At 42.8% G+C, this 22,243-nt stretch overlaps 1 protein-coding gene across 2 annotated transcripts in view; it reads right to left on the bottom strand.

The window, feature by feature from the left end:
- Positions 1-22,243, bottom strand: part of SETBP1 (SET binding protein 1) — a 268,017-nt gene that overhangs the window by 203,199 nt on the left and 42,575 nt on the right. The window contains exon 3 of one of the 2 annotated variants that reach the window (XM_014894851.2): positions 13,138-13,221. The exons of the other annotated variant lie outside the window; for it this stretch is intronic. Within the exon in view, the coding sequence (XP_014750337.2) occupies positions 13,138-13,221 (84 nt within the window). The remainder of the gene's footprint in view (positions 1-13,137; positions 13,222-22,243) is intronic. 2 annotated transcript variants of the gene reach the window in all.

Genomic DNA, 22,243 nt, shown 5'->3' with positions numbered 1-22,243 from the left:
AGATTTCAGCACGGTTTATTTTTATAGAGGCAGCTTCCTCGTGCAAAGTGTTGGCAAACAGGCTGCTGGCAGGGAGGTGGGGAGAGGGGCAGCAGGACAGACAAGGCTTCTTGTGAGGGACACAGGACATTCCCTGCCTGCTGGGATGGAGCCCTGAGCAGCAGAGATGGACCTCCAAGAGAAAAAAGTGTCATTTCTTAGACACAAAGGGCCCAGAGACTGATCTTGGCTGGTGAGAGGAAAGAAGTTGGGGCAGAAGGAAGAGAAAGTAAAATGGTGCTGAGCAAGTATCAAGTGCTGAGAGGGCAAGGGTTAAACATGACAAGCTCGAAGATAGAGCTGGGCAAATAACAGGCTCTCTGCTGCATGAAGTCGTATGAACAAGTAACCAAAGACACCCCTACCTAAATATACTCCCCTGTCCCCAGGTTATTAGAGCATGTCAAGATTTGCCTCTACTTACACCATCCAGCAAACAGCTGAGGACACAAAAGCTACACTGTCCCGCCTGCCTTAAACAGAAATCACCTCCAACATTACAACACCTCCATCCCAGAGTCCTGCTCTGATGCCAGGATCAACACACAGATGGTCTGCCCTCCCTGCTCCCACCACTGCACCCTGGCAGCTCCACGCCTTGGAGCATCCTGCAGGCTTCCCTGCCTCCTGGCTCTGCACAGACACGTGTGCTCTCAACCAAATGACCTCATCTGGACTGGATTGAGCCTTCCAAGTCAAAATAAATACAGCACATAGGAACTGGCAGTGATTTTCAAAGATTTAAGTTGGGTTCTTCTCAATTTTCACTCAGCACTTTATACTTTTTTTTTTTTCTGCTACAAAATTGAGGGCATTTTATATTCCCTGCTCCAATACATATTTTATAAACCTGCCTCTTATGCAGTTAATGTTTTGGTTCTGAAGTTAACTGGTTAAAACACATATTAATAGATTTGGCATGGGAAAAAAAAAAAAAAAAAAAAGAAGAAGAAGAAAAAGAAAAAAAAGGTAGGTGAAAGAAATGCTGGGGGAAGAAAAACAGCAGTGGTGTTTGGAATGGCTCTGGAGCCAAGACAGCAAACCTGGTCTTTTTAATGGGACCACCCAAGTGAGAAAGACCTTAAGCTCTTACTCACGTGTGTTATGTTCACTGCAGTGTAATTCAAAGTCCAGAGGGGAGTTAGAAAAAGTAATAGTGGGGTTTATTAAAGGCTTAACAGATGAGACAGAGTGCTGGGCTCCCACCAGAGGCCGTTCCCAAATTTGCCAGCAGAATATAATGTGATCTCGAGTCTGGTTCAAGAAACAAAGGAGCAGGAAGACTGTGCTGCTGGAACAACCTGTCACTGCCTGCCTGGACTTTGCAGAAGTCAACCATGGTTCAGCAGCTTTTCCTGAATATACATGCTGGGATTTTTCCAGAAGTGAGTAACATCACCTCCTCTAAACACATTTCTGAGTTCCAAACCAAAGAAAACCCCAACAAACCCCAGCACCCCTTCTGAAGATCTCTGAACAGAAAAGCATTTGAGGTTGTGGTATTTTATCCAAACAACAACCTATACAGAAAATTTTAATTATTTGAAAATAATTACTTAATTCACCAAACCTTTATGTGTTATGAATTGTTCAGTTGGGTTGGCTGAGTCAGATCTAAGGTTCATTTCAAGGTCATAATTAAAAATATTACCAGTGAGGAAAATGTTTATGATGCTATAAGTGCCAAGATAACACAAACTAAGAAGCAATAAAGGAAAGAGAAGCTTAGAAAGCCACTTAAAAAAGAGAAGTGGGTGGAGATAGAACAGATCTCCCAGCAATTGCAAAGCTGGGTTCTTAGATTACTTGCCCCTATTGCTTTCTCCAGCCCAGCTGAAACACTCCCATCAGCAAAATCCTGTCATTAGATTTAGCGATGGCATCTCCAAGGACAGGGCAACAGCCATGTGCAGGATTGGCTGTATCAGTATCCCTCCTCCCTGGGATTACACTGTTTGTATCCTAGCCTCTAGGAAAGAGGATGATTGATGTATAACAGTAGAGGAAGGAGGAAGGGGACCATCGGGAGGGGCAGAAGATGGCAAAATCTAGTGCCCAACATGAAACACTTAAGCCCTAAACTTCTGGGGGGATATGATCCTACCCTGCAGTGTTGCTAGTTTTGTTTTTTTTTTTCTTGCCACAGAATTCAAAAGAAGGACTTTTCCTGGTGTCACTGCAGGCCACAGAGGATAAATCCAAATGACAGGGCTTAAGTTATGAATATGGGGAATTAGAGATGAGAAGTAAAGCAGCTTATAATGACTCTCCCTTTTGCTCTTTGCATCGCAAACTCCAGTATTGATTTTGAAATGCCCTGTCTTCATCCTAACAACTTCTTGAAAATGCAGCTTGAGAGTTTCTTCACCTTCGCCTCTTCATGATTTGATAATGATAAAAAGAGAACATAAAAGCTTTTGCATCAGGTATTGTGATATTCATTCATTCCCTTGTTTTCTAAGCACAGCCACTGGCCTGCTGGGAGGGTGTTGAGAGAGAGATTTCAATTAACTTCCTTATGAGGTTAGCCAGTGTCCAACTCAGAGCCTCCATTCCCAACAGTGTCAGTGCAGGTTGAGAGACATGGGTGCCTTGACAAGCTGGTCATCTAAAGTCCAGCCACAGGAGTGGCCTGCAAAAATCCTGCAAGAGCTCCGACCTTGCAGTGCCAGGTAATGCAAAGTTTGTGGAAAGTGGTTACCACCCCCTTGTCATCTTGTTCACAAAGATATTCAGGCAGCCTCAGGATACTCATACAAGTCTTGTCCCACAACACTATAGACAGCACAAGTATCCATATCCAAATGGAAACTTTTGTTTTCCCCTGACCAACACACGATGTGGTAAAAGATGGAGCAGCTCACTGAGTACTGAGGAGCACATAGGGTTGGCAAAGTTAATTTTATCATCTATTCTGACCCCAGCTTTGAGGTGAGGCAAACACATTTCCCACTCAGTTGCAAAACATTTTGAGCTCTTTTTAAAGTGCTTAACATCTGCTACCAAAATAGCCAAGATGGGCATCTTTGCTGGGACAAAACACTGGGCCACATCCCTCACAGCTTCTTCTTGTTTGCTCTCAGTGTTCTGCAGGTGGAGTCTAACTCGTCCCAAAAAGGGATTGAAATAACTACCCTGTCAAATAACTCAACTCCTTGGAGAGATAAGGCTGAGAAGGAAAACTAAGGTGAAATAACTTGGCTGAGTTTGTACAGCAGATCAGTGCTGGAGAATGAGAGTCAATTTCCTGGCCTCCTACTCCAATACTCAGCTGCTAGATTGATCCTGCTGTCTTCCAAAAATGAACTTCACTACTCGAGGACAGACAGTGAGGTTTCCTGTGGATTTTCACTTTCCTCTCTGTGTTTTTCCTCAACAAAAGAAAAGCCATTAATATTCAATCATTCCTGCATGTAAGATGCAGTTGCTAAAATGGTTTTGCACTTAACAGCCTCCAGTTGTAGACTAAATTGATGACACTTAAAACATGCCCAGGAGCCATAGCAGAATGATCCTATTACAGCAGTGCCTTAGTAATGTTGTGTTAGTTAAGGTTATGTTGGCTGGTTCTGAGGGTTTATAACCCAGCTGTGAATATATTCTCCAGGCTGAGACCAGTTACCAAGGGGATTTATTCCTGCAGCAAATCATATGGCTTTTTGGGTTGGTTTTGTTTTTTTTTTTTCTTTTCCAGCTACTTTAGATCACAATTTTGTCTGTTTCTTTTTAAGATACAACATGAAAAGAAAAAGAATAAAACATCCCTCTGTCATGAGGCTTGTAGGAGCTGTACTATATTCCAAGCTAGAGTTAACCTACCTCAGGCAATCCCTACCCCATGCCAATATCCAGGTATTCCCCACTTTAACATGAAGGATATCGGTGCTGCTTTCACTGCTTTCTTTATAAGAGAGATGAGGCTTTGCAGGAATTAAATCACGATTGGTTGAGTGGGAAAACTGTGACAGACTGAGCATCTCTGAAGGGTGAGCTGACTCCATAGGTACTGAACCTCTTATTTTTCCACCTGCTTTAAAGACTTTCAAACTACAGCTTGAATGACTTCTTCCCTGCACGAGGGACTTTTTTTTTATTATTCTTCTACAAAGTCCACTTTGGTTATAGTTCTATTTGACAGAGCTTTCTGAGTGGTTTCCAGGAAGCAATGTTTTAAAAACTGATTTGGCCTATATAAGGAGACTTTAAACCCAAGGTACACATGTATCTACTCTCACTTACCAAACCAGACTCGTGTGCAAGAATAAGAAGCCCAGGAAGTGGGATATAGTAGGGAATAAAAAGACCCAGGAACAAAGGCCTATTTGGATGGAGCAATGCAGAATGTTCCTGTCACCATGGTCAATCCAACAGCAGAACAAGCTCCTCAAGAGCCCAAGCTGATGGAGAATTTAACTGAATACACTTTACATGTATAACCAGTGTCAGAACCAAATATTTGCTGAATGCAGAGCAAACATATTGGGTACAATTCCAGATAGATGACCTGCTGAAATACAGGACCTGAATTTCATCGTCTTGACATTGACTGTGGTACAATGTCAGCAAAAGGAGGGTGCAACCTGCCACCATTCTGCTTGGGTTGCATTTTGCACCCATGCTGACTGAGAGAGGCGTGAAGTGCTCCACAAAGCTCCCAGCACGACACTCCAACCAACAAGGAGGGTCCTGCTCTCCATCTGCCACCCTCCACAAAGCCTTTGCACCTCCCTTGCACCTCACAGCTCTGAGCAGGCCCCCGTCAGTTTGCAGGAACCTCAGAGGAGATGGGATCTGCATTCCCGTGGCATCTGTCACCTAAGAGGTGGCTGACTGAGGCTGACCCTGCCGTGGTGTCTTCACATGCTGGCATCTGCTAAAGGGGAAATGGGAGCAGGACAGAGAGGGAAAGGCAGCAGAGCTGGGGCTGTTCTCTTCGGGAGAAGAGAAAGTTGTGTGGAGACCTCACAGCAACATTCCAGAGTATGAGGGAGGCCCAGAGGGGAGGCTGGACAGGGGCTCTTCATCAGGAACTGCAGTGATAGGACTAGGAGTAAAGGGTACAAGGTAAAAGGAGAAATTTAGGTTAGATGTCAGTAAGAATTTTTTTTTTATTATTGTGAGGATGGTGAGACACTGGCACAGGTTGCCCAGGGAGGCTGTGGATGCCCCAGCCCTGGCAGTTCTCAAAGCCACGTTGGAGATGGCCTCGAGCAACCTGGTCTGGTGGGAGGTGTCCCTGCCCATGGCAGGGAGGGACTGGGACTAGATGGTCTCTAAGGTCCATTCCAACCCCTTAACTTTCTAATATTCTGTGATTCCATGAGAGGCAGCCAGAATATCAGAGAATAATGGGGAAAATGGTCCTTTCTATATCATTATCAAATGGACAATCCAAACCTACACCCAGGCTTTTTCCTCATCCATCTGCATGTTGTTGTAAGTCTCCTCACATCAGGTAATCTGCTAAGGCAGAGGGCATGGGATCACTCTTTCCCTTCCCAACCATGCAGACAGATCAGTGAAAACAACAAAATAGTTATTAATTCTCCCTGGGATTTCAAAGCCTAAGTTCCACAACACTGCATTTTCTTCAGCTGCTTTTGCTCTCTTTTAACACACTGCTGCATGTTTGCCTTTGAGGAGTATAAATGACGCTTTCAAATTCAGTATTTGAGGCTGGGGATGACAATTGATAACAATAATATTTTTCATGTGAGCAACACTTTTCATTCAGAGGGCTCTCAAATTGCTTTTAAAACAGTATGGCTTCCCTCCATCCAGCACCAAAATGAACCTACCTCCCAGGTGGAACAAAGGACCCATCAATGCAAGGTGGCAGTACACAGCAATTTAGGGCAGGAAGTCAAGAATTATGGGTCCCACTGATGGCAGAGGGTCAAGTAAAGTTGGCAGAAAGCATATCCTGAATGAGAGCCTGGACAAAACATCATCACCAGCTCCAACTCAGGAGGGAAAGTGCCATGGGATCATCACTCACTAGAAAAGGTCAGAGCCCCAGTCTTTACGTCTTGAACAGGGGCAGGGCACTGTGTTAATGCACACATTCAGAAGTGCCTCAAAAGAAAAAGAAAAAAGGCAGTTTGCTGACTACACTTCTGAAGCCTTTGCTGCAACAAAAAGAAAGGACACTCTGAGTTTTTTGGTCTCCCTTTTCCTGTAGAAAGGAAAGGTTCTATTGAACTTTAGTCTGCACTGTGCTACATTTTACAGGAAGCCCAACCCACTCTGAAATTAATATGAACAGTAAGAGGAGACCACAAGGTAGAAAACTCTTGAAGTGAGTACAAGACTATTCATAAAATGAGTGAGAAAAGGAAATAGGTGATTATAAAAGGTCATCAGAAATGTCAGCTTACAAATGGCATTGTGTGAAGGGAGGCGTAACCCACTGCAAGACAAACCTACTACAGCTGAACTTGCAGAGAACACCCATAACCTCAATCTATTTTGTTCAGAGGTTTACATTTAGGAAATTTCTTTCATAATATTATCATTCCAAAACTTACATAGATCAAAAGAATGGGGACTAATCCACCCAGCTTCTACTTCACAACTGCTTCAATTCCTCCCAACAGATGAATGAAACTAAAAAAAAAATTCCCAGCCACCAAGAATGCAGATGCTGGAGATCCAGACCTGGACACAACTGCTGTATGAAACTGGGAGGTCCTGAGAAAAGACATCTGGGGTATCTGTTGTTCAAACACCTCTTGTCCCCAGTCAGATCCCACTGAGAAGATTCCAGCTTTTATAAAACATTTTTGAGATTAAATTTTCTGCAGCATTTTGGTTCACCAAGTGAAATTTCTTTCCCTTTAGAGCACCACCAGCAAGTGAATGGATAAGCAAAGGTGATCCATTTGGATAAGTACAACACCTGTATCATGGAAGGGTGAAACACTCTGATGTGGCAGGAAGAACAAGATGCACAAGTATTACATAAGTATTTTGAACATTAAAAATTTAATTGGTTAGATAAGCATAATGACAGAGGTATAAGGATTGCTTTTAATAGGCACTAGAGCCAAAAGGGATGTGTTTATCAGTGGTGCTATATATAACACTTCTGTAAGTTCTCAACAACTGGAACACTTTCTTACAGTTCCAAGTTCTTTGTATGATCTTCTACCCCACTTTATTAAACCAGCAAAGTATTTTTAAGAGCCCTTTACTGCCCAGATACCTCAGACATTTAACAGCTTCTCTCCATGAATTTTATTTCTTGTTTTAGGTTTTTATAACCTGTGCAGAATCCAATGATTCTTTTCAAACAGAGATTCAAATTCTGCCATAAATGTGGGCACAGGAGATGCTGGACAATATACCTTCACCCTACAATTCTCTATTCCTGCTTTATTCCACCCATGAAATTCCAAGTTAGCCAATGCCTTCACTTATCTTTATTGCTCTTATTTCTTTTAGCAGAGAGAAATATTAACTGAGGGGGTGTGATCCAGATTTGCTCAGATGAACTACAGGAGCCTTTGCACTCCTTCATTTCATGCCTCACTGCATTTCATGCTAACAAGTGGAAGAATGCAAGGGAGAGCCAGCCAGGCTAAGGCAGATTCTCCGAAATTTGGTCTCAGTCCTCTGCTACACCCTGGGCAGATAGAACAGTGCTGGCTGCCAAAGGAACTTAGCTCTGACACAATTCAGCCCAGGCCAGTTAGCTATTTAAAGAGTGGGTTTATTTATACACTTTTCACCCTCCTCCCTTACAAACTCCCACCCTGTTTTTTTTGAGATGGGAAATTATCAGTAGCCCTGAGCATGTAAAATTTGACAGCAGTTTACCAGACAATTTGTGTTGGTCTCTTCATCTTTGTTGTTAGTTTTATTATTCTATAAATTCCTTGAACTATTAAACAGTGCTATTCCCACAACAACTTTGGCAAAGATCAAAATAGTGTGGCAGGTTTGCTCAAATTTTCTACTGCTACCAGCCAGGTAATGAAGAGCTAGATGGATACAAAAGATGTTTTTCTTTCCTTTTCTGTCCTAAAGGATTGTGTCCTGGAATTCTACACAGTCAGTGAAAACATTTTAAAAAGTAATTAAGGTGGACTTTGTGGGGTGGGAAGGTTGTGGAGATTGGTTTCAGTCCAGTACTTAAGTCATTGTGCTTTTGCTAAAACAATGACAACATCAATGGATAGCACTGCCTAACCTTTTTTAAAAGAACCTGTAACTGCTAAGGAAACAAGAAAAATTATGAATTAAACTACTGTTCACTCTCAGCAGATCTCTGGTGACAGAAAGCTCTGTTCTGGCACATATATGTATATAAGTCTGCAAACCCCAGTGACTTGGAGAGAAAAGTTTGACTTCTCACAACTGTTTTGCACGAGACGAACATCACTGCATGCCTCACCTCAACAGTGCAGTGTTTTTTTCAAGGAATCCATAAATCCTCAAAAAGGGTGATTGATTTAGGCTCTGCTTGGTGCAACTGAAGTCTCAGGGAGCTATGTTCCTGGTTAGTCTCACCAGCTGTTGAATCCTGCTGCAACCAGGATCTTAAAACGGATTTAAAATGCTACCCTGGCAAAGACTGCATATGAATTAGATTATACTGGAATCTACTTCAGTTTGAAAAGAAAAACAAATTAGCAGACAAACAAAAAAAGGTCTGAGAGAGATTATTTAATCCCTAACACTGAGTTCAACCTTTGGAAAGAGTCAAAATCTCATGAGGCTTCAGGGGAAAGGAGGACACTCAGATGAGGCTGAAGCAGCCCACAGGGGAAGCTGCCTATTTCATTTCTGGAACATGGGCCATGTGCATCTATTTTTAGCTTTGAACTGAGTTCCTCTGCCTCCTGCCAGAAGTCCTGAGCCCTGTGCTGGTGCAATGAAAGCAGTGGCTCAGCCATTCTCTAATAGCTTTTACTTCTTAATAAAGAGCAGCACTTAGGCAAAGGATGAGGTTACTGTCGGAGGGGTCATGATTAATAATGATTAATCTGATCCTTGCCAACATGAACTGGATCCACCATTCACTAAATAATTACTCTGCAGCATGGATACCATTTCCAGAGGAGGCATACGTTTGTCATATTAAAACCAAGACCAAACACATGGAAGGAAAAGGGCATTTGACTTCTCACTAACACTTGATCTCACAGGAACCACCAGAAAAGTTAAGTAAAGAGGGAAAAAAAAAGGAAATAAAAACCCCTACAACAACTGCAAATCAAAGGATAAGAGCACTTAAATACTGATTAATCAGCCACTTTTTGGGAGAAGAAATGGAAAGCAAATAAAACTAAACCCTCAGAAGGCAGAACTGCACGTGCTGAGGATATGGAGCACTCTGCTACTTCTGGCTCTTAACCTTATGCATAACTCTAATATGCCCACCCACACATTTCCCTCCTGTTCTTAAATTACATTTTTGTTTTCCTCAGAAAGCACACAAATGAAATTGCTCCCTGGGAAACATCTTTCCTTCTTTGTGTTACTATGCTACTTGGCACAAGGAAATCCTAGTCCAGGATTGTCATTCTTCAACAACAATGCACCTCAAATAATAAGCAACATTATAACTTTATAACATTATGGGCAAGCATCAACTAATGGGAATCTAATAAGCACTCTGAAGGGCATATATGAACCTTACAATTACAGAAGGATGCTTGTGGTGCAGAGACTTGGTTCTGGGCCTCAGAGCATGGATAAATTTTACTCCCACAAAGCACACAAACAAGCAGCAATGGAGCCAAAGGCAGACAAGGACATGGAAGCCTTGCTGGCAAGCGGTGGGCTTATCTGGGGACTCCCCTCAGCCATCACTGACCCAAACCTTCCTTGAGACCGTCCACAGGGGATGCCACTCTCGTTCTTCAGTGCTCTCAGCTCTATTCCCTTCCAGGTTTTCAAAGCTTTTGAGGGACTTATATTGCACTGTTTACCCTTCCACATCATCATGAAAGGTTTGATTTGGACTGGGAGGCCACAGAACACAGACCACCCACCAGTCCCTCTCCTGGTCTGGTGCAAAGCCAACAGGAGGGTCGTGTTCCTTGTGCCTGCTGTGAAATCCCAGCCCCATGTACGCCTGTTTGGACTTCTGCACTTGACAGGTCCAGACTTTACACACTGGTGACCTGCACCATGGAAAATACCATGCACAGAGTTGGTGTCTTTGACTGCCAGCTTTAGGGAAGCAGGGCTCAGGTCAAGGAAGTTCCTCTGCTTCTAGAGGCACCTTGGAGAATCACAGAATATTCTGAGCTGGAAGGGATCCACTAGGATCATTCAGTCCAACTCTTGTCCCTGCACAGACACCCCAGCAATCCCACCCTGTGCATCCCTGGGAGCAGTGTCCAAACTCTCCTGGAGCTCTGGCAGCCTCGGGGCCGTGCCCATTCCCTGGGGAATTCCCTGGGCAGTGCCTGAACCCTCTGGGGGAAGAACCTTTCCCTGATACCCAACTTAAACCTCCTCTGATTCCATTCCATGCTGTTTCCTCAAGTGTCTGTCCCTCCTCTTCCCCTCATAAGGAAGTTGTAAGTGCAATGAGGTCTCCTCTCAGTCTCCTCCAGGCTGAAGTAAGAAATGCTGGTAAATTAAATCCTTGCCAATGAGATTATGATTTGGTTAAGCTGGGGATTTTCCTAGTGGGGCATTGTGTTTAGGATTTTTTGCAGTTTCCAAATTGACTTGAAGGAATGAAAGAAAAATAAACTCCTTGCAAAGCAATCATCTTTCACAAAAATTTCAGCTGAAAAGTAGTTGGTGATTTTAAAACCAAACCTTTACACAGCTAATGGCATAAAAACCACATACCTATTTATGCATATATTCATGCAAATGAAAACTAAGTTGTATTTTCACAAAACTTTACAGAGGCGCCAGAGTGAAACACAAAGCAAGGTAGGGAAAAAAATAAAAGGACAATAATGAAGGTAAATCTGTAAAACCTGAGACAGGGTGCAGGAGGCAGGGGTAGAGCTCTGCAGACAAAACTAAATCCAGTGCACTGTTTTTCCCCTTCACAAAGTGAAACAAGCTGTTCCTAAAATAATGCTTCCTTGGTCTTCTGGCAATTAGTGTCCTGGAGGATTAGCCTACAATCATTGGCAAGTGTTTGCCTTTCCCAGCCCATGTCACCATAGAAGTCTGTGTTTATCTACAAGGCCCAGGGGATAATTTATAAGCTGAGCTGAGGTCCTGCATTCACACACAAATGTTCCACACTGCCACCCACCCTCCTGTACTAGTTTCCTCCCCATCTACCTCCTATCCCCTGAAATATAGACAGGACCCTGCCAGGGGCATGACAAATGAGCTTTACAGCCTCTGAAGCAAGCACTTGACCAATAGTTTATGTTGATACAGCAAAAAAAGAGGTACTGATATGGTCAACACATCATCAGCCATCAAAAATTAGATTTCAGGAAGTAACTGAATGCAAAAAATACTTTATCACTGTTCCAGAAAAAAAATCAAAGAGAATGGGATCTTTTTTCTCCTCCAGGAACTGTTGCCTACACTCTAATTGAAATATTGCCATTTGTGAGTTTGAGGGCTACTACTCAGGGTTTGTTAGAGATAGGGCTTTTTAAAACCTCTAGCCATCCAACTTTATTTCTAATCTATGCTACCAGTGCTTTAACAGTGTTCTGGTCACCCTGTAAACTAAACGTGATTCAATCAGAGTACATCAAAATACAAAAGACTAAGATTAGTAAGAGTGTTTATTTCTAAATTAATTTTCCCCTGACGTGTTAGAATCTCAAAATGAGAATATTAGCCTTGCATTTGAGAGAATGGGAAGCTAGCCTTTTAAAGAAAAGCAATATGAATCCTTGTCTTGATGATAAACTGACAATATAGCTCATGACAATTAATCTGTTAATTTGAAAATTCTAATAAAAGCACCCAAGCAAAACAAAGAAAATCAATGAAAGACTCAATTCCAGAAAGAATTTGTAAGTGTGACCAACATTCCTCACAACAGAGAATACTGCAGAATAGGTATGTGGATGCATGGACAGGTTTTTATAGATAAGATGGATCTGTTCTCAGATCTCAAACATTAACAAAACAAGGCTTAGAGATGTTATTAATTAAAGTTGATGAAGATGCATGTTGAAGGTGAAAAACATTTTTTTTTCCCCTGAGAATGCATCTCTTTTCTCTTCAGGAAACTATCAGGAATTTCTGGAGCATCATGGACACATTTTGAATCTGCCTCAGGTCTAAACCCAGTCACAGGTACATTAGAGAGCGAAGTTATTGGGTAATTGAGACCAGCTGCTTCACTATGCCACATTTAACACTGGGTGACCTGATTTTATAGAATGTTTTAGCTCAAATCAAATTTTGTTTGGAAAGAATGATGTCTAGATTCAAACTTCTCTTTAGCTACAAAGAGAGGAGCACATAAGAACTAAAATAAATTGTCAGGGATGAACCTGGCTAGTCTGAATAAGTGCCAAGTGGCAGGGGAAGGAAGAGACCACCAGCTGGATGTTATTCCAAGCACAGCTCACCTCACTTGCAATTACTGAACCCTACCAGCAATCCCACCAATGACAATTTGACAAATTTTAGAATAAGGGACCATTCATCCCAAGTAATGAATACTAAAACCTGGCCATCAGTTTGTGAACAAGTTTTTACATGTCTGTCATGAGGAACCCCAATAAAGAATGTCCTTGTGATGGTGTCACTTCAGAACAAAAGCAAGCAATGAACTACCACCCATCCAGGCAGCTACAGTAGGAGACCAAAGGTTGCATGCATTTAGCCAGCAAGGAAATGCAATATTCTTTAAGAAAGGCATTGCCTGGAGTAGATTTTATAAAGAAACAGAATTCATGAATAAATAAACCAGATGGGAATAAGCTAGGCTAAGGCATTAACATCTCCTAGTGCAATGAATCCCCGATCTTGCTTGAGGGTTTTTTACAAACAACAAACACAAAAACATTAATGTTGTACCATTGTCAATCATGCCAAGGACTCTGTTTGTGTCCAGGAACTCTGATATGCCACAACATACGGATAAAATCCACCAGACATTAAGACATTCTTAGATTTCACCAGTTAAGGTACATATTGACTGACCTGATCTGAGTCTTTCACTTGAGAATTTTTCCCTTTTCTGCAACCACAACTCATAAGCAGTTTTGCATCTCCAATGACTTTTCCCTATAAGAGATAAGGAAGGAAAAACATCAGTGCAATCTGAACCACTGAATACCAAGAGGCTTGTACTTGTGATCAGGACTCTTCCTGTGTTGCTGGGAGGTTCACTTTCACAGAGGGGGAGCTCCCAAATTGCCTAGAAGACTTCCCCAAAGGATAACATCACATTAGAGAAGTCACACAGGGGCAGAAGGAAAGCAAGGTGTGTAGAAAAGGACAGTAGGAAAGCAAAGCTGAAAATAAACATGTTATTTTAACCTATGGCTTTCATACACTTGCATGAACAGGACCATGTCTACCATGTTCAGACAGTACAAATACAAAACTGCAGTGACTTGAGGAAAAGCTCATACACTAATTTTCTCTTCACCTTTACCAAGGTAACGCCTACTTGCTTTTAATGTGCCCAGATTTGCTGAAATAAAGTCTTCAGGAGAGACTTGCTCTCAGTAGAACAATGAGTCCACATCATGTCTGGTAAACCCATGCCAGGAATCCAAGGGAACACTCTCACCTAACACTGCTGGTACAGACTCTGCAATGACTGTGACATAGAATCATAGAACGTTTGGGTTGGAAGGGACCTTAGAGATCTCCCAGTTCTACCCCATGCCATGAGCAGGGACATATTCCCCTAGACCAGGTTGCTCCAAGCCCTGTCTAACCTGACCTGGGATACTTCCAGGGATTGATGCTCAAACCAACAGATTTGCAAAGAAATAGAGTCTACTTACTTTCCTTTCATCTGTAACCAACAGTCGAGAGAGAAGCTGATCTCGGACACCTTTATTTTTGTTGAAAACCCATCAAACTGACTGAGTGTGATCCAAGCAGCAAGGTTCCTCATGTTAACAGGGCTCTTTTCTGGGGGTTATTTGAGTCACTTTAGCTCTTCACCAAAATATTTTAGTTGCTTATGAAACCTGGACATCTTGATAAATCACCACAGCAGGAAGGAGTTGGGATTCCAGACTTGGTCAAAATGCTGCTTGAATTTAAACTGCATGGAGTCAAAAAGAGCCAGTGGAGCCTCCACAAATGTATCACAATCATTTGTTTTCCCATAGGCATGCACACAAAGACATTGCCTACTTTCAGAATTTTGCTATCCACAGTTGAAAAATAAACTCTTGGCATCTGCTGGGGAACAGAGGGAGAACCTGCTCATGTGCAGTCATGAGCAGTCATGAGATTTCAGCTGGATTAATTTATACAGAAAAGGAGATCTCAACACACTTAGTGAGTTTAGCCAAGTGGAAGTGCTCTGCCCTAAATGATGAGGAAGGGAAAGGGCAGGATTGAAAGGAATTGCATCCATTGCTCAATGTCAGGGCACAGCAGAGTGATGACCCTTGGTGGCAGGAGTTGAAAAAAGGCAGATAAACTTTTGGTCACCTTGGGAGAGCTTGTAACCTGCCAGATGTGGGGATATTTCTTACTTGGCGAGCTCAGCATCTCACAAATCCCAGCAAGGTCAGATAATGTGCAGAAATTATCTCTTTCTTTCCTTCCAAAACAGAAGCTGGGAAAAAACTAAGACACTGAAAAGGTTGTACTGATACCGAATCTGATAACTACTCAAAACGCCTCATGTTTGGGCTACTGATTACAAACTGTCACACTCTGAGGTTTTCAGGAGACTACTTCCAGCTGGCCTTCTCTACCCCATCTGTCAAAGGTGTTTCACTTCTGCCCCATTACTACAATCCTTCAACAACTGGTCTGTAATCTACTGAGGTAATTTTTTTTTTCCTCAGAATGAAGTGATTAAACTATAAGTTAAAGCAAGTGTATTAAAATACTGTGTTAGAGACAGGAAACTGAGGCATAGAGAGAGAACACTTTGTCTAACCACGGAGTACCTTCTACCCTACAGCATGTGAGACAAGTTAGAGCTATAAAAAGACCTAGGAGACACTCACACATTTCCCAAAAGGCCACTGGATACCTTGGGGTGGCTATAGCATTAGCATACAGTTATGGTTAGGAAATTACATCCACATATGTCTCGCTGATGTTCAGCTTGTCTCACTGTCTGCTGCAAAGCTGTTATGTCAAAGAAGATAATCCAGCTCTTTTCTAGCCAAAAGCCAAGGAAAAAAACCTCCAATTTTTAGACCCTTCTATGGCTCTAATGCCACCTGAGCTCATGGCAAACCACGTCCATGTTCTCCTGTCCAAACAGAAGTATCATCAGTTTTATTTAAGCAAGAGAAACCACAAGATGTTGCCCATAAACACCTGGAAAATCAAGAGTATAAGGGAAATATGAACCCAAAACTTGAGAGTTTTTTTCTTTTTCTCTGACAGTACAAGAATGAAGGGGCTCTTCAATTCCCTAAGAAAACCCAAATGAAAGCAATTCACCGGATAAATAATCCCACCTCCTTTTCCAGCTGCTGATGCATCTCTCTTAATGTGCATGGGATGAATGGGCTACTACCTCCACCTTATTTTAGGAAAGCTCCTTATGAGCAGATGCTTAATTTGCAGATAGGTGTCTAACATTAGGCAGCTAAGTTGAAAGGCAAAAGGGAAAAAAAAAAAAGCATATGGACAACATTTGCAGCCAGTCGCAACTCTGTTCCAGAGCAGATGGAGGCCTTGTCATTCAGGGGTTTCCTCACATACACCAAACAGTTCAGTGGGGATAGGGAAAGGGGCTTCTGTTTGGATGCTTCTGTCTGGAACCAGATTAGAGGAAAGCATGCTTTTCCACAGCACACGCCTTGTGTTACATTAAACATGCATGTGCAACTTCAGCTTTTATTCAGCGATCTGAAACAGAGCCCTCCAGGGTGCTAAGGGTTAGTGAGTTTTTGTTTGTTTATCTGTATGTTATTTTACAGTTTCTAGTGCCCAAGGAGTTTGTTAAGAAATTAAAACACCTCGCTGGGGCTATCCTGCTGTGGTTGTTACCTCCTAATATTTCCCATCTTTCTTCCTTCAGCAGTGCTTGATGCTTACAGGGGAAGGAGAGAACATCACAAAGAGAAAAGCCTCATCTGACTCGGTATACATGTTTGGTCTCATGGAGAATAATATCTATGTTTCCTGGCCTTTTAATAACATGAGGTGCTATTGTTTAGAAGCAGGTAGGCACAAGGTTTTCCAACAGGGAAGATTGTTTTGCCTTCTGCTGGCTCACATCCACTGCCAGACCTCCCATCAGCCTTCCCAAGGCAAAAGAGCAAGAAGGCTCCTTGATATATGTCCTATTATCCCACCTCTTACAGGGAATCTGGCTGGCCTCACCCACCTCTTTGCACCACGGGCTCCAGCAGTTGGCCAAAGTTTGCAGAAAAATAAGAAAAACCGTAATAATAGTAACAGGCTTAATTATCTCAGCTGCACGGGTGACAGGAGCTGAGCAGCTGCCAGTTTTAACAGCCTGTGGTCGAGAAAGATTGAACTGCATCACCCAGAAGTCAAATGAGGGTCGGTCACAACTCGCTTCACGCCAGCAGCTCCAGGGGAGGCGCAGGGCACACACAAATCACTGCGGCATTGCCCAGAGCCATCCCGTGTGGAGCTGCCAGCCCCGTTTAAAGGAGTCAGACACGAGGCACATGGCACCAGCCGGCCTCCAGGGAGCTGCCAGGCTCTGTGCTCTGGAGTTGCTGGCTGGGATTAACCGTAGGATCCTGTCTTCCAAGTATGCGGCTGGAAAGCTCAGCTCCAGAGGTGGGCTTGGCTTAGCACTGTGCCATGCACCTTGCAGAAGCTGACAGGCCCAGCTGGGCTCTAACCTTCTTGGTTTTCACTAGCCTTTCTCTCTTTTGAGCGACAGCAATTGAAAATATTGGAAGCAGCTTTTTCCCCAGGGAGCTGGCACAACCACTCGGAGGGTGGTCAGGCACTGGAACCACCCCAGGGAAAGCCTCAAGTCTGCCAGAGTCCAAAAAGCATTTGGACAAGGTTCTTATGCACACAGTGTGATCCTTGGGGCTGTCCTGTGCAGGGCCAGGAGTTGGACTCGATGATCCTTGTGATTCTCTTCCAACGTGGGATATCATTCTTGGAGTCTATGTAACAGCAAACTCTAAAAATCGCCATGACTGTACAAACACCATTAAGAAGAACAGCACATTCAGTGTTTGTTGTGGCTTTTTTGCTGTTCTGTCAGGGTGATCCACACATTTTGAAGAACCAGTACCCAAGTGCCTACAGTGGTAGAGTGGGAGAGAAGGGGGGAAAGGAAGGGAAACAAGAACTGAATCCAAGGTGGAGGCAAGCAGCAGTACAACAGACAGCTGGTGTTTGGGTGGTGGTAAATCACCCTGAAATGAGCCTCTTCCCTCAGCTCAATGAGGCCTAAACAACAAAGGAAGGCACAGCTTGCAGCCGGACAGCCTGCTAGCCAACCACAGACACACATGACAGCTTCATTCAGGAGCCCGGAGTCAATACAAAAGCTCCGAAATCAATCCGACATCCTGCGACCTCAAACAATGCGCCAAATCTTCTCAGAATTGGAGCCCCAAATGAGGGGGAGCAGCATTCAAGGGAGATCAAAACGCAGGGCTGGCATTGAAAGGGACTAAAAAGGAGAAGAATGTTCCCAGTTTATTAATGGTGAGGTCTGGCCGGCTGCATCCCAGCCACCATAGGTTACGTTCATTAAAGGGCAGCGCTTTGCACGTATTATGCAGAGTGCCCGGGGAGTATGTGTTGTGTGCGTGTGTCCGCCAGCGTGCCCCTCACTTGCTAGAGATCAGGATGTGCCTTTCTGCTTAGCACTGTTGTCTCCATCAGAAATTCCTCCTGTGTGAACCGCAAACGGGGTTTTTTCCCACTTGAGCCACTGTATGGGCACAGACGCGCACACGTACACACGCTCTCTCTCATCCCTGAGCCTGAAAAGCATAAAGGAACTCAGACAGACTCTTTCCAACTTTAAAAAAAAAAAAAAAAAAGAAAGAAAGAAAAAAAAAAAAAAAAAGACAACATTTCACATCCCCTCCCGGCCATACTTTCAGCTCACACACACAAAATCTATTACAAAAGACCAAAGCATTATGCGATTGCCACAACTGCTGATGGAGTTGATTGCTCCATAAACCCCACTCCTACATGCCATAAAGGACCTGGTACCACAGCACAACAAATCCACAAAGGAAAGCAATGGAAAAAAAAAAGAAAACCTGCTTCAGTCCCTGGAGTTGTCCCCTCTGGGCAGGATTGCCCCTGCTGGGGTAGTTTCACTTGCAGAATCTGTCTTGCAGCACTACACAAAAATGGCACCCTTCCCCCTTCAGCAACAAAAAGGCCAAGCAAATCCTTTTTATCAGCTTCCCTTTGAAGGCAGGTGGAAAAGTATAATATAGACATACACAGGAGAAAAAAAAAAAAAAAAGATAAATACCATTTGCAAAAGTACTGTTTGGATTTGCCTGTCCTAATTATCTTCTTTTCAGCTGCCACATTTGAAAGAATCAGACCTTGAAAGTTTTTCTCCTTCTCGGATGCACAGCCCAAGAAGAAGGGCTTTCTAGAGGAGGTCAGACTTGAAAAATATTTCTCTTTTTTTGTGCTGAAATGTTAGTAGATGAAGAGAAAGGATTGAAATTTTCAAAGCTATCTATGGGTCTTGATGCACATTTACCATGAGTTTTTACTGAAGACGTGTCAAAGCTTAATCACCTTTGCTTTTCATGTGTCACACTGATCTGATATTCAGAACAGACACAGCTGAGCAAGCTCTCTCAAATTTGGAGAATCTTATACAAACAGAAAATGAAAACATTATGTGCTCCTTAGGATGCAGCAAGTCCCATGTATTTTATCGCAAAGTTAGGGGAAAAAAATTAGAAAAAAATGTGCAGGCTCCATCTGTGGAAGTGTTAAAGGCCAGGCTGGATGGGACTTTGAGCAACTCGGTCTAGTGGAAGGTGTCCCTGCCCATGGCAGCAGGTTGAAAACAGATGATCTTTAAGGTCCCTTCCAACCTAAATGATTCTGTGATTCTGTGAAATTAATGTTAAGGGTCCACAAAAAAGTCTTTATGCTTATTCACACCTTATTCACACAGTTATAATTCTACACTGTTATCGCCTCCACCCTGGAGTCCTTAAAGACCACAAGCAGGATCTCTATGTCCTCCTTTGAGAAGACATCTCTAATTTTACTTTGTGGTAAGGTCATGCAGATGCCAGATGGCAACTGGGCAAAGACAAGTGCAGCAGATGCAAACAAGCTTTTTCAAGGCAGGATGGAAGATCTCCTCCAAGGGCAAGACAAGATGAGGTGATATCCAAGCCCCAGGCAAGAAGACTGGAGCAGTCCTCACCGGGTTTATCAACAGTAAGTCAAAAAACCTCTCCATTAGCATTCATAGAAAGAGGAAAACTGCACCCAGTTGGGGTGAGTGCCCAAATACGTACTAGATAAGTGTTAGGAAATGATGGAGGCTGCAACAATTCCTAGCATTGCAGATGAAACAGAGTTGACAGGGATCAAACTGCAAAAGATTCAAGATTTTTTTTTTTTTTTTGGTGAGGGTAATAAAGTGGAAACTTTTTTTCAGATAATTAGCGAGTCTAAATGTACAGTTTTAAAATTCAGAAAAACTGAGCTTTTATTTGGATGAACTGTCTTTTTTGTTTTGTTTTGTTTTATCTTGCCTGCTTTAAACTCTGCTATTTAAATAATTTAACAATCTATCTTAAATATTTCACCAATAAATCACAGGGTTGTGTTTCTATTTCATGTTAAAACTAATCAGTGGAGGAGTGCCTGAGATGCAAGTTAAAATTCTGCTCCACCAAGCCAGTGATGCATAATCATTTCTCTGCAGAATCTCTAGTGAATAAAAACTTCTGAAGAATTAATGCCATCTAAAAAGTTCTTTGTACAGGCTTAGAGCACAACTGCAAGGGCACAACTTAGACCACAGGATCATCTGCATCCTGCCAACAGGATCAGGATTTCCAGAGCTAATTGGTGTGTCGTGTTTTCCCACCCTGGCAAGCACAAGCATGGAGCTCACAGCTGAATCTCAGACATGGGTGCATCCAAATGGAGTCTCATTCACCAGTCAGGATGCTGATAACATGTACAGAGCTCCAAATGGTTCCTGTGTGTGATGACTGTATGGGGATTAGCTGCTTGTTCTCATCAAAGAGGGGCAAAAAAACCAAAATTATGATGTTGTTGGCCAAAATGGGTGATTTTTAAGAAAGCCCCTAGGATGAAGGTGTTGAGAGTCTGTATCAAGGAACACCAAACCCACTGAGCGTCAGCAGGAATGACTTTTCAAATTGCTAAATTGTATATCCATTTTAAATTACATTTTAATCAACCTGAGATTTAAAAGCAGCACATTCACAAAAAGTAAGAAAGCACTCCTACCTCTCCTCACTGTCTCCCAGAGTCTGAGTACATCAAAACAAAGCCAGGAAGCCTCACATATCTATAATTTACTGCAATTCACTCTAATTTTCTTCCTAAAACATTGAGACGCATTTAAGGCAAGACTCCCTTTGGTCTCAAGTCTGCAAAATCCAAAATACATGAACGATGTGAATAGATAGCCAGAACCTGATAGCTCACATATTGAATCCAAAAAGCAAATTGAGACAGAGAAAAATGAAGGCCAAAACAGAAAGGAAGGGGAAAGGGGAATCACTGTCAACTACATTGTTATTAAGCTGCCTTTAATTTTGTTTTGTGTCAACTTTTTACTTTGTTTTGTTTCAAAACTTAAGAAGTCATGGCTTTTGCTTCAAAGGACTGTTTATTGGGTGATCTCACTTTGATGACCATAGGAGCAAAACATACACAATCCTATTTGCAAAGAAAAAAAATCATCTAAGCCAGCATGACTCCTCTTCTGCAGCTGGGCAAAAACCTACACACCCCAGGTCCTAAACCTGGCTGGATCTTGCCTGGGAAAAGGGGAGTGAAATGGAAATCAGAGACATGTCCTCCTCCTCCTCCTTGTTCAAGGCAGACATCCCCATCTCTCCTTCCCCATGTGCAGCCAACAAGACTTCCTGCACCAACTGACACGGAAACAGCTAATTTACTGCTTTGTGTCAGGAATGTAGCCAAGGTTTCAGTCCCCTGTGCCCCAGACTCCTCTCAGCTGGGCTGCTTCATCTCAAAAAGGGTCTTCCCTTCCTCCTGCCCCTCCCCTTCAAAACACACTACTCCTCCTCTTCTGCTTTTGTAACTTATCTCCCTGCAAACCACTTCCCAACAGGAGTTGAAATTAAACAGGCTGCCCATATGCCATGGCTCACTTGTTGTCTGTTCCCCTCACTGCCATCTGGCCTAATTGCTCAGCCAAAGAGAAAAACAAAAATAGTGAAAAAAAAAAAAAAGAAAAAAAAAAAAGAAAAAAAAAAAGAAAAAAGAAAAGAAAAAAAAAAAAAAAAGGGGGATGAGGGGGATAAGGAGAAGAAAAAGGATAAATCCAGACACAATGAAGACGATGAGGGAGGTGATGATGCTGTCTCTCGCATCTGCTCCTTGGCCAGGCTCCCAGATAGATCAGTAATGGAGAGCAGTAGAACCAGTGACAATTAACCCAAACATAGTCCTGTTTATTTAACCTGTTCACAGAGATCAATCCATGTGCTGCTCCCCTGGCAAGGAGGCACCACACTCCAGCAAGGAGATTCCCACTGAGAGACTTCCAGCCAGAGGAAGAAAAAGGAGATCCTCATCTCCTGAACTGGGCTGGCAGACTCTTCAGGACATGATGCTGGGCTTAGATTTTCTTTAACTCTCCAAGTCACTTTATTTTTCCCTATAGTAGCCCAGGCTAGAGAGAGATGTGACTGTGAGTAGGGGGAAGTTGCAGTGGATTTTGATGCACCCTAATTTCCCTAGCTCCTGACCCTGCAAAACCAGAGGTGAAAAAAAGAGAAAGAAATGGCAATAAAGACATCAGAAGAGAAAAAAAAAATAAAGTTTTCCTAAAATACACCATTATTTCCACACTGCATCCTTAAAAAAAAAAAATCATCCCTGGAAAGCGCAGACAGCAGAGATTTTTATTGTTTTCTTTTTGAAAAGGGAA

The sequence above is a fragment of the Sturnus vulgaris genome, chromosome Z (assembly GCF_052056855.1).
Source record: "Sturnus vulgaris isolate bStuVul1 chromosome Z, bStuVul1.hap1, whole genome shotgun sequence".
Lineage (NCBI taxonomy): Eukaryota > Metazoa > Chordata > Aves > Passeriformes > Sturnidae > Sturnus > Sturnus vulgaris.
This window is presented reverse-complemented; position numbering and strand designations above follow the sequence as displayed.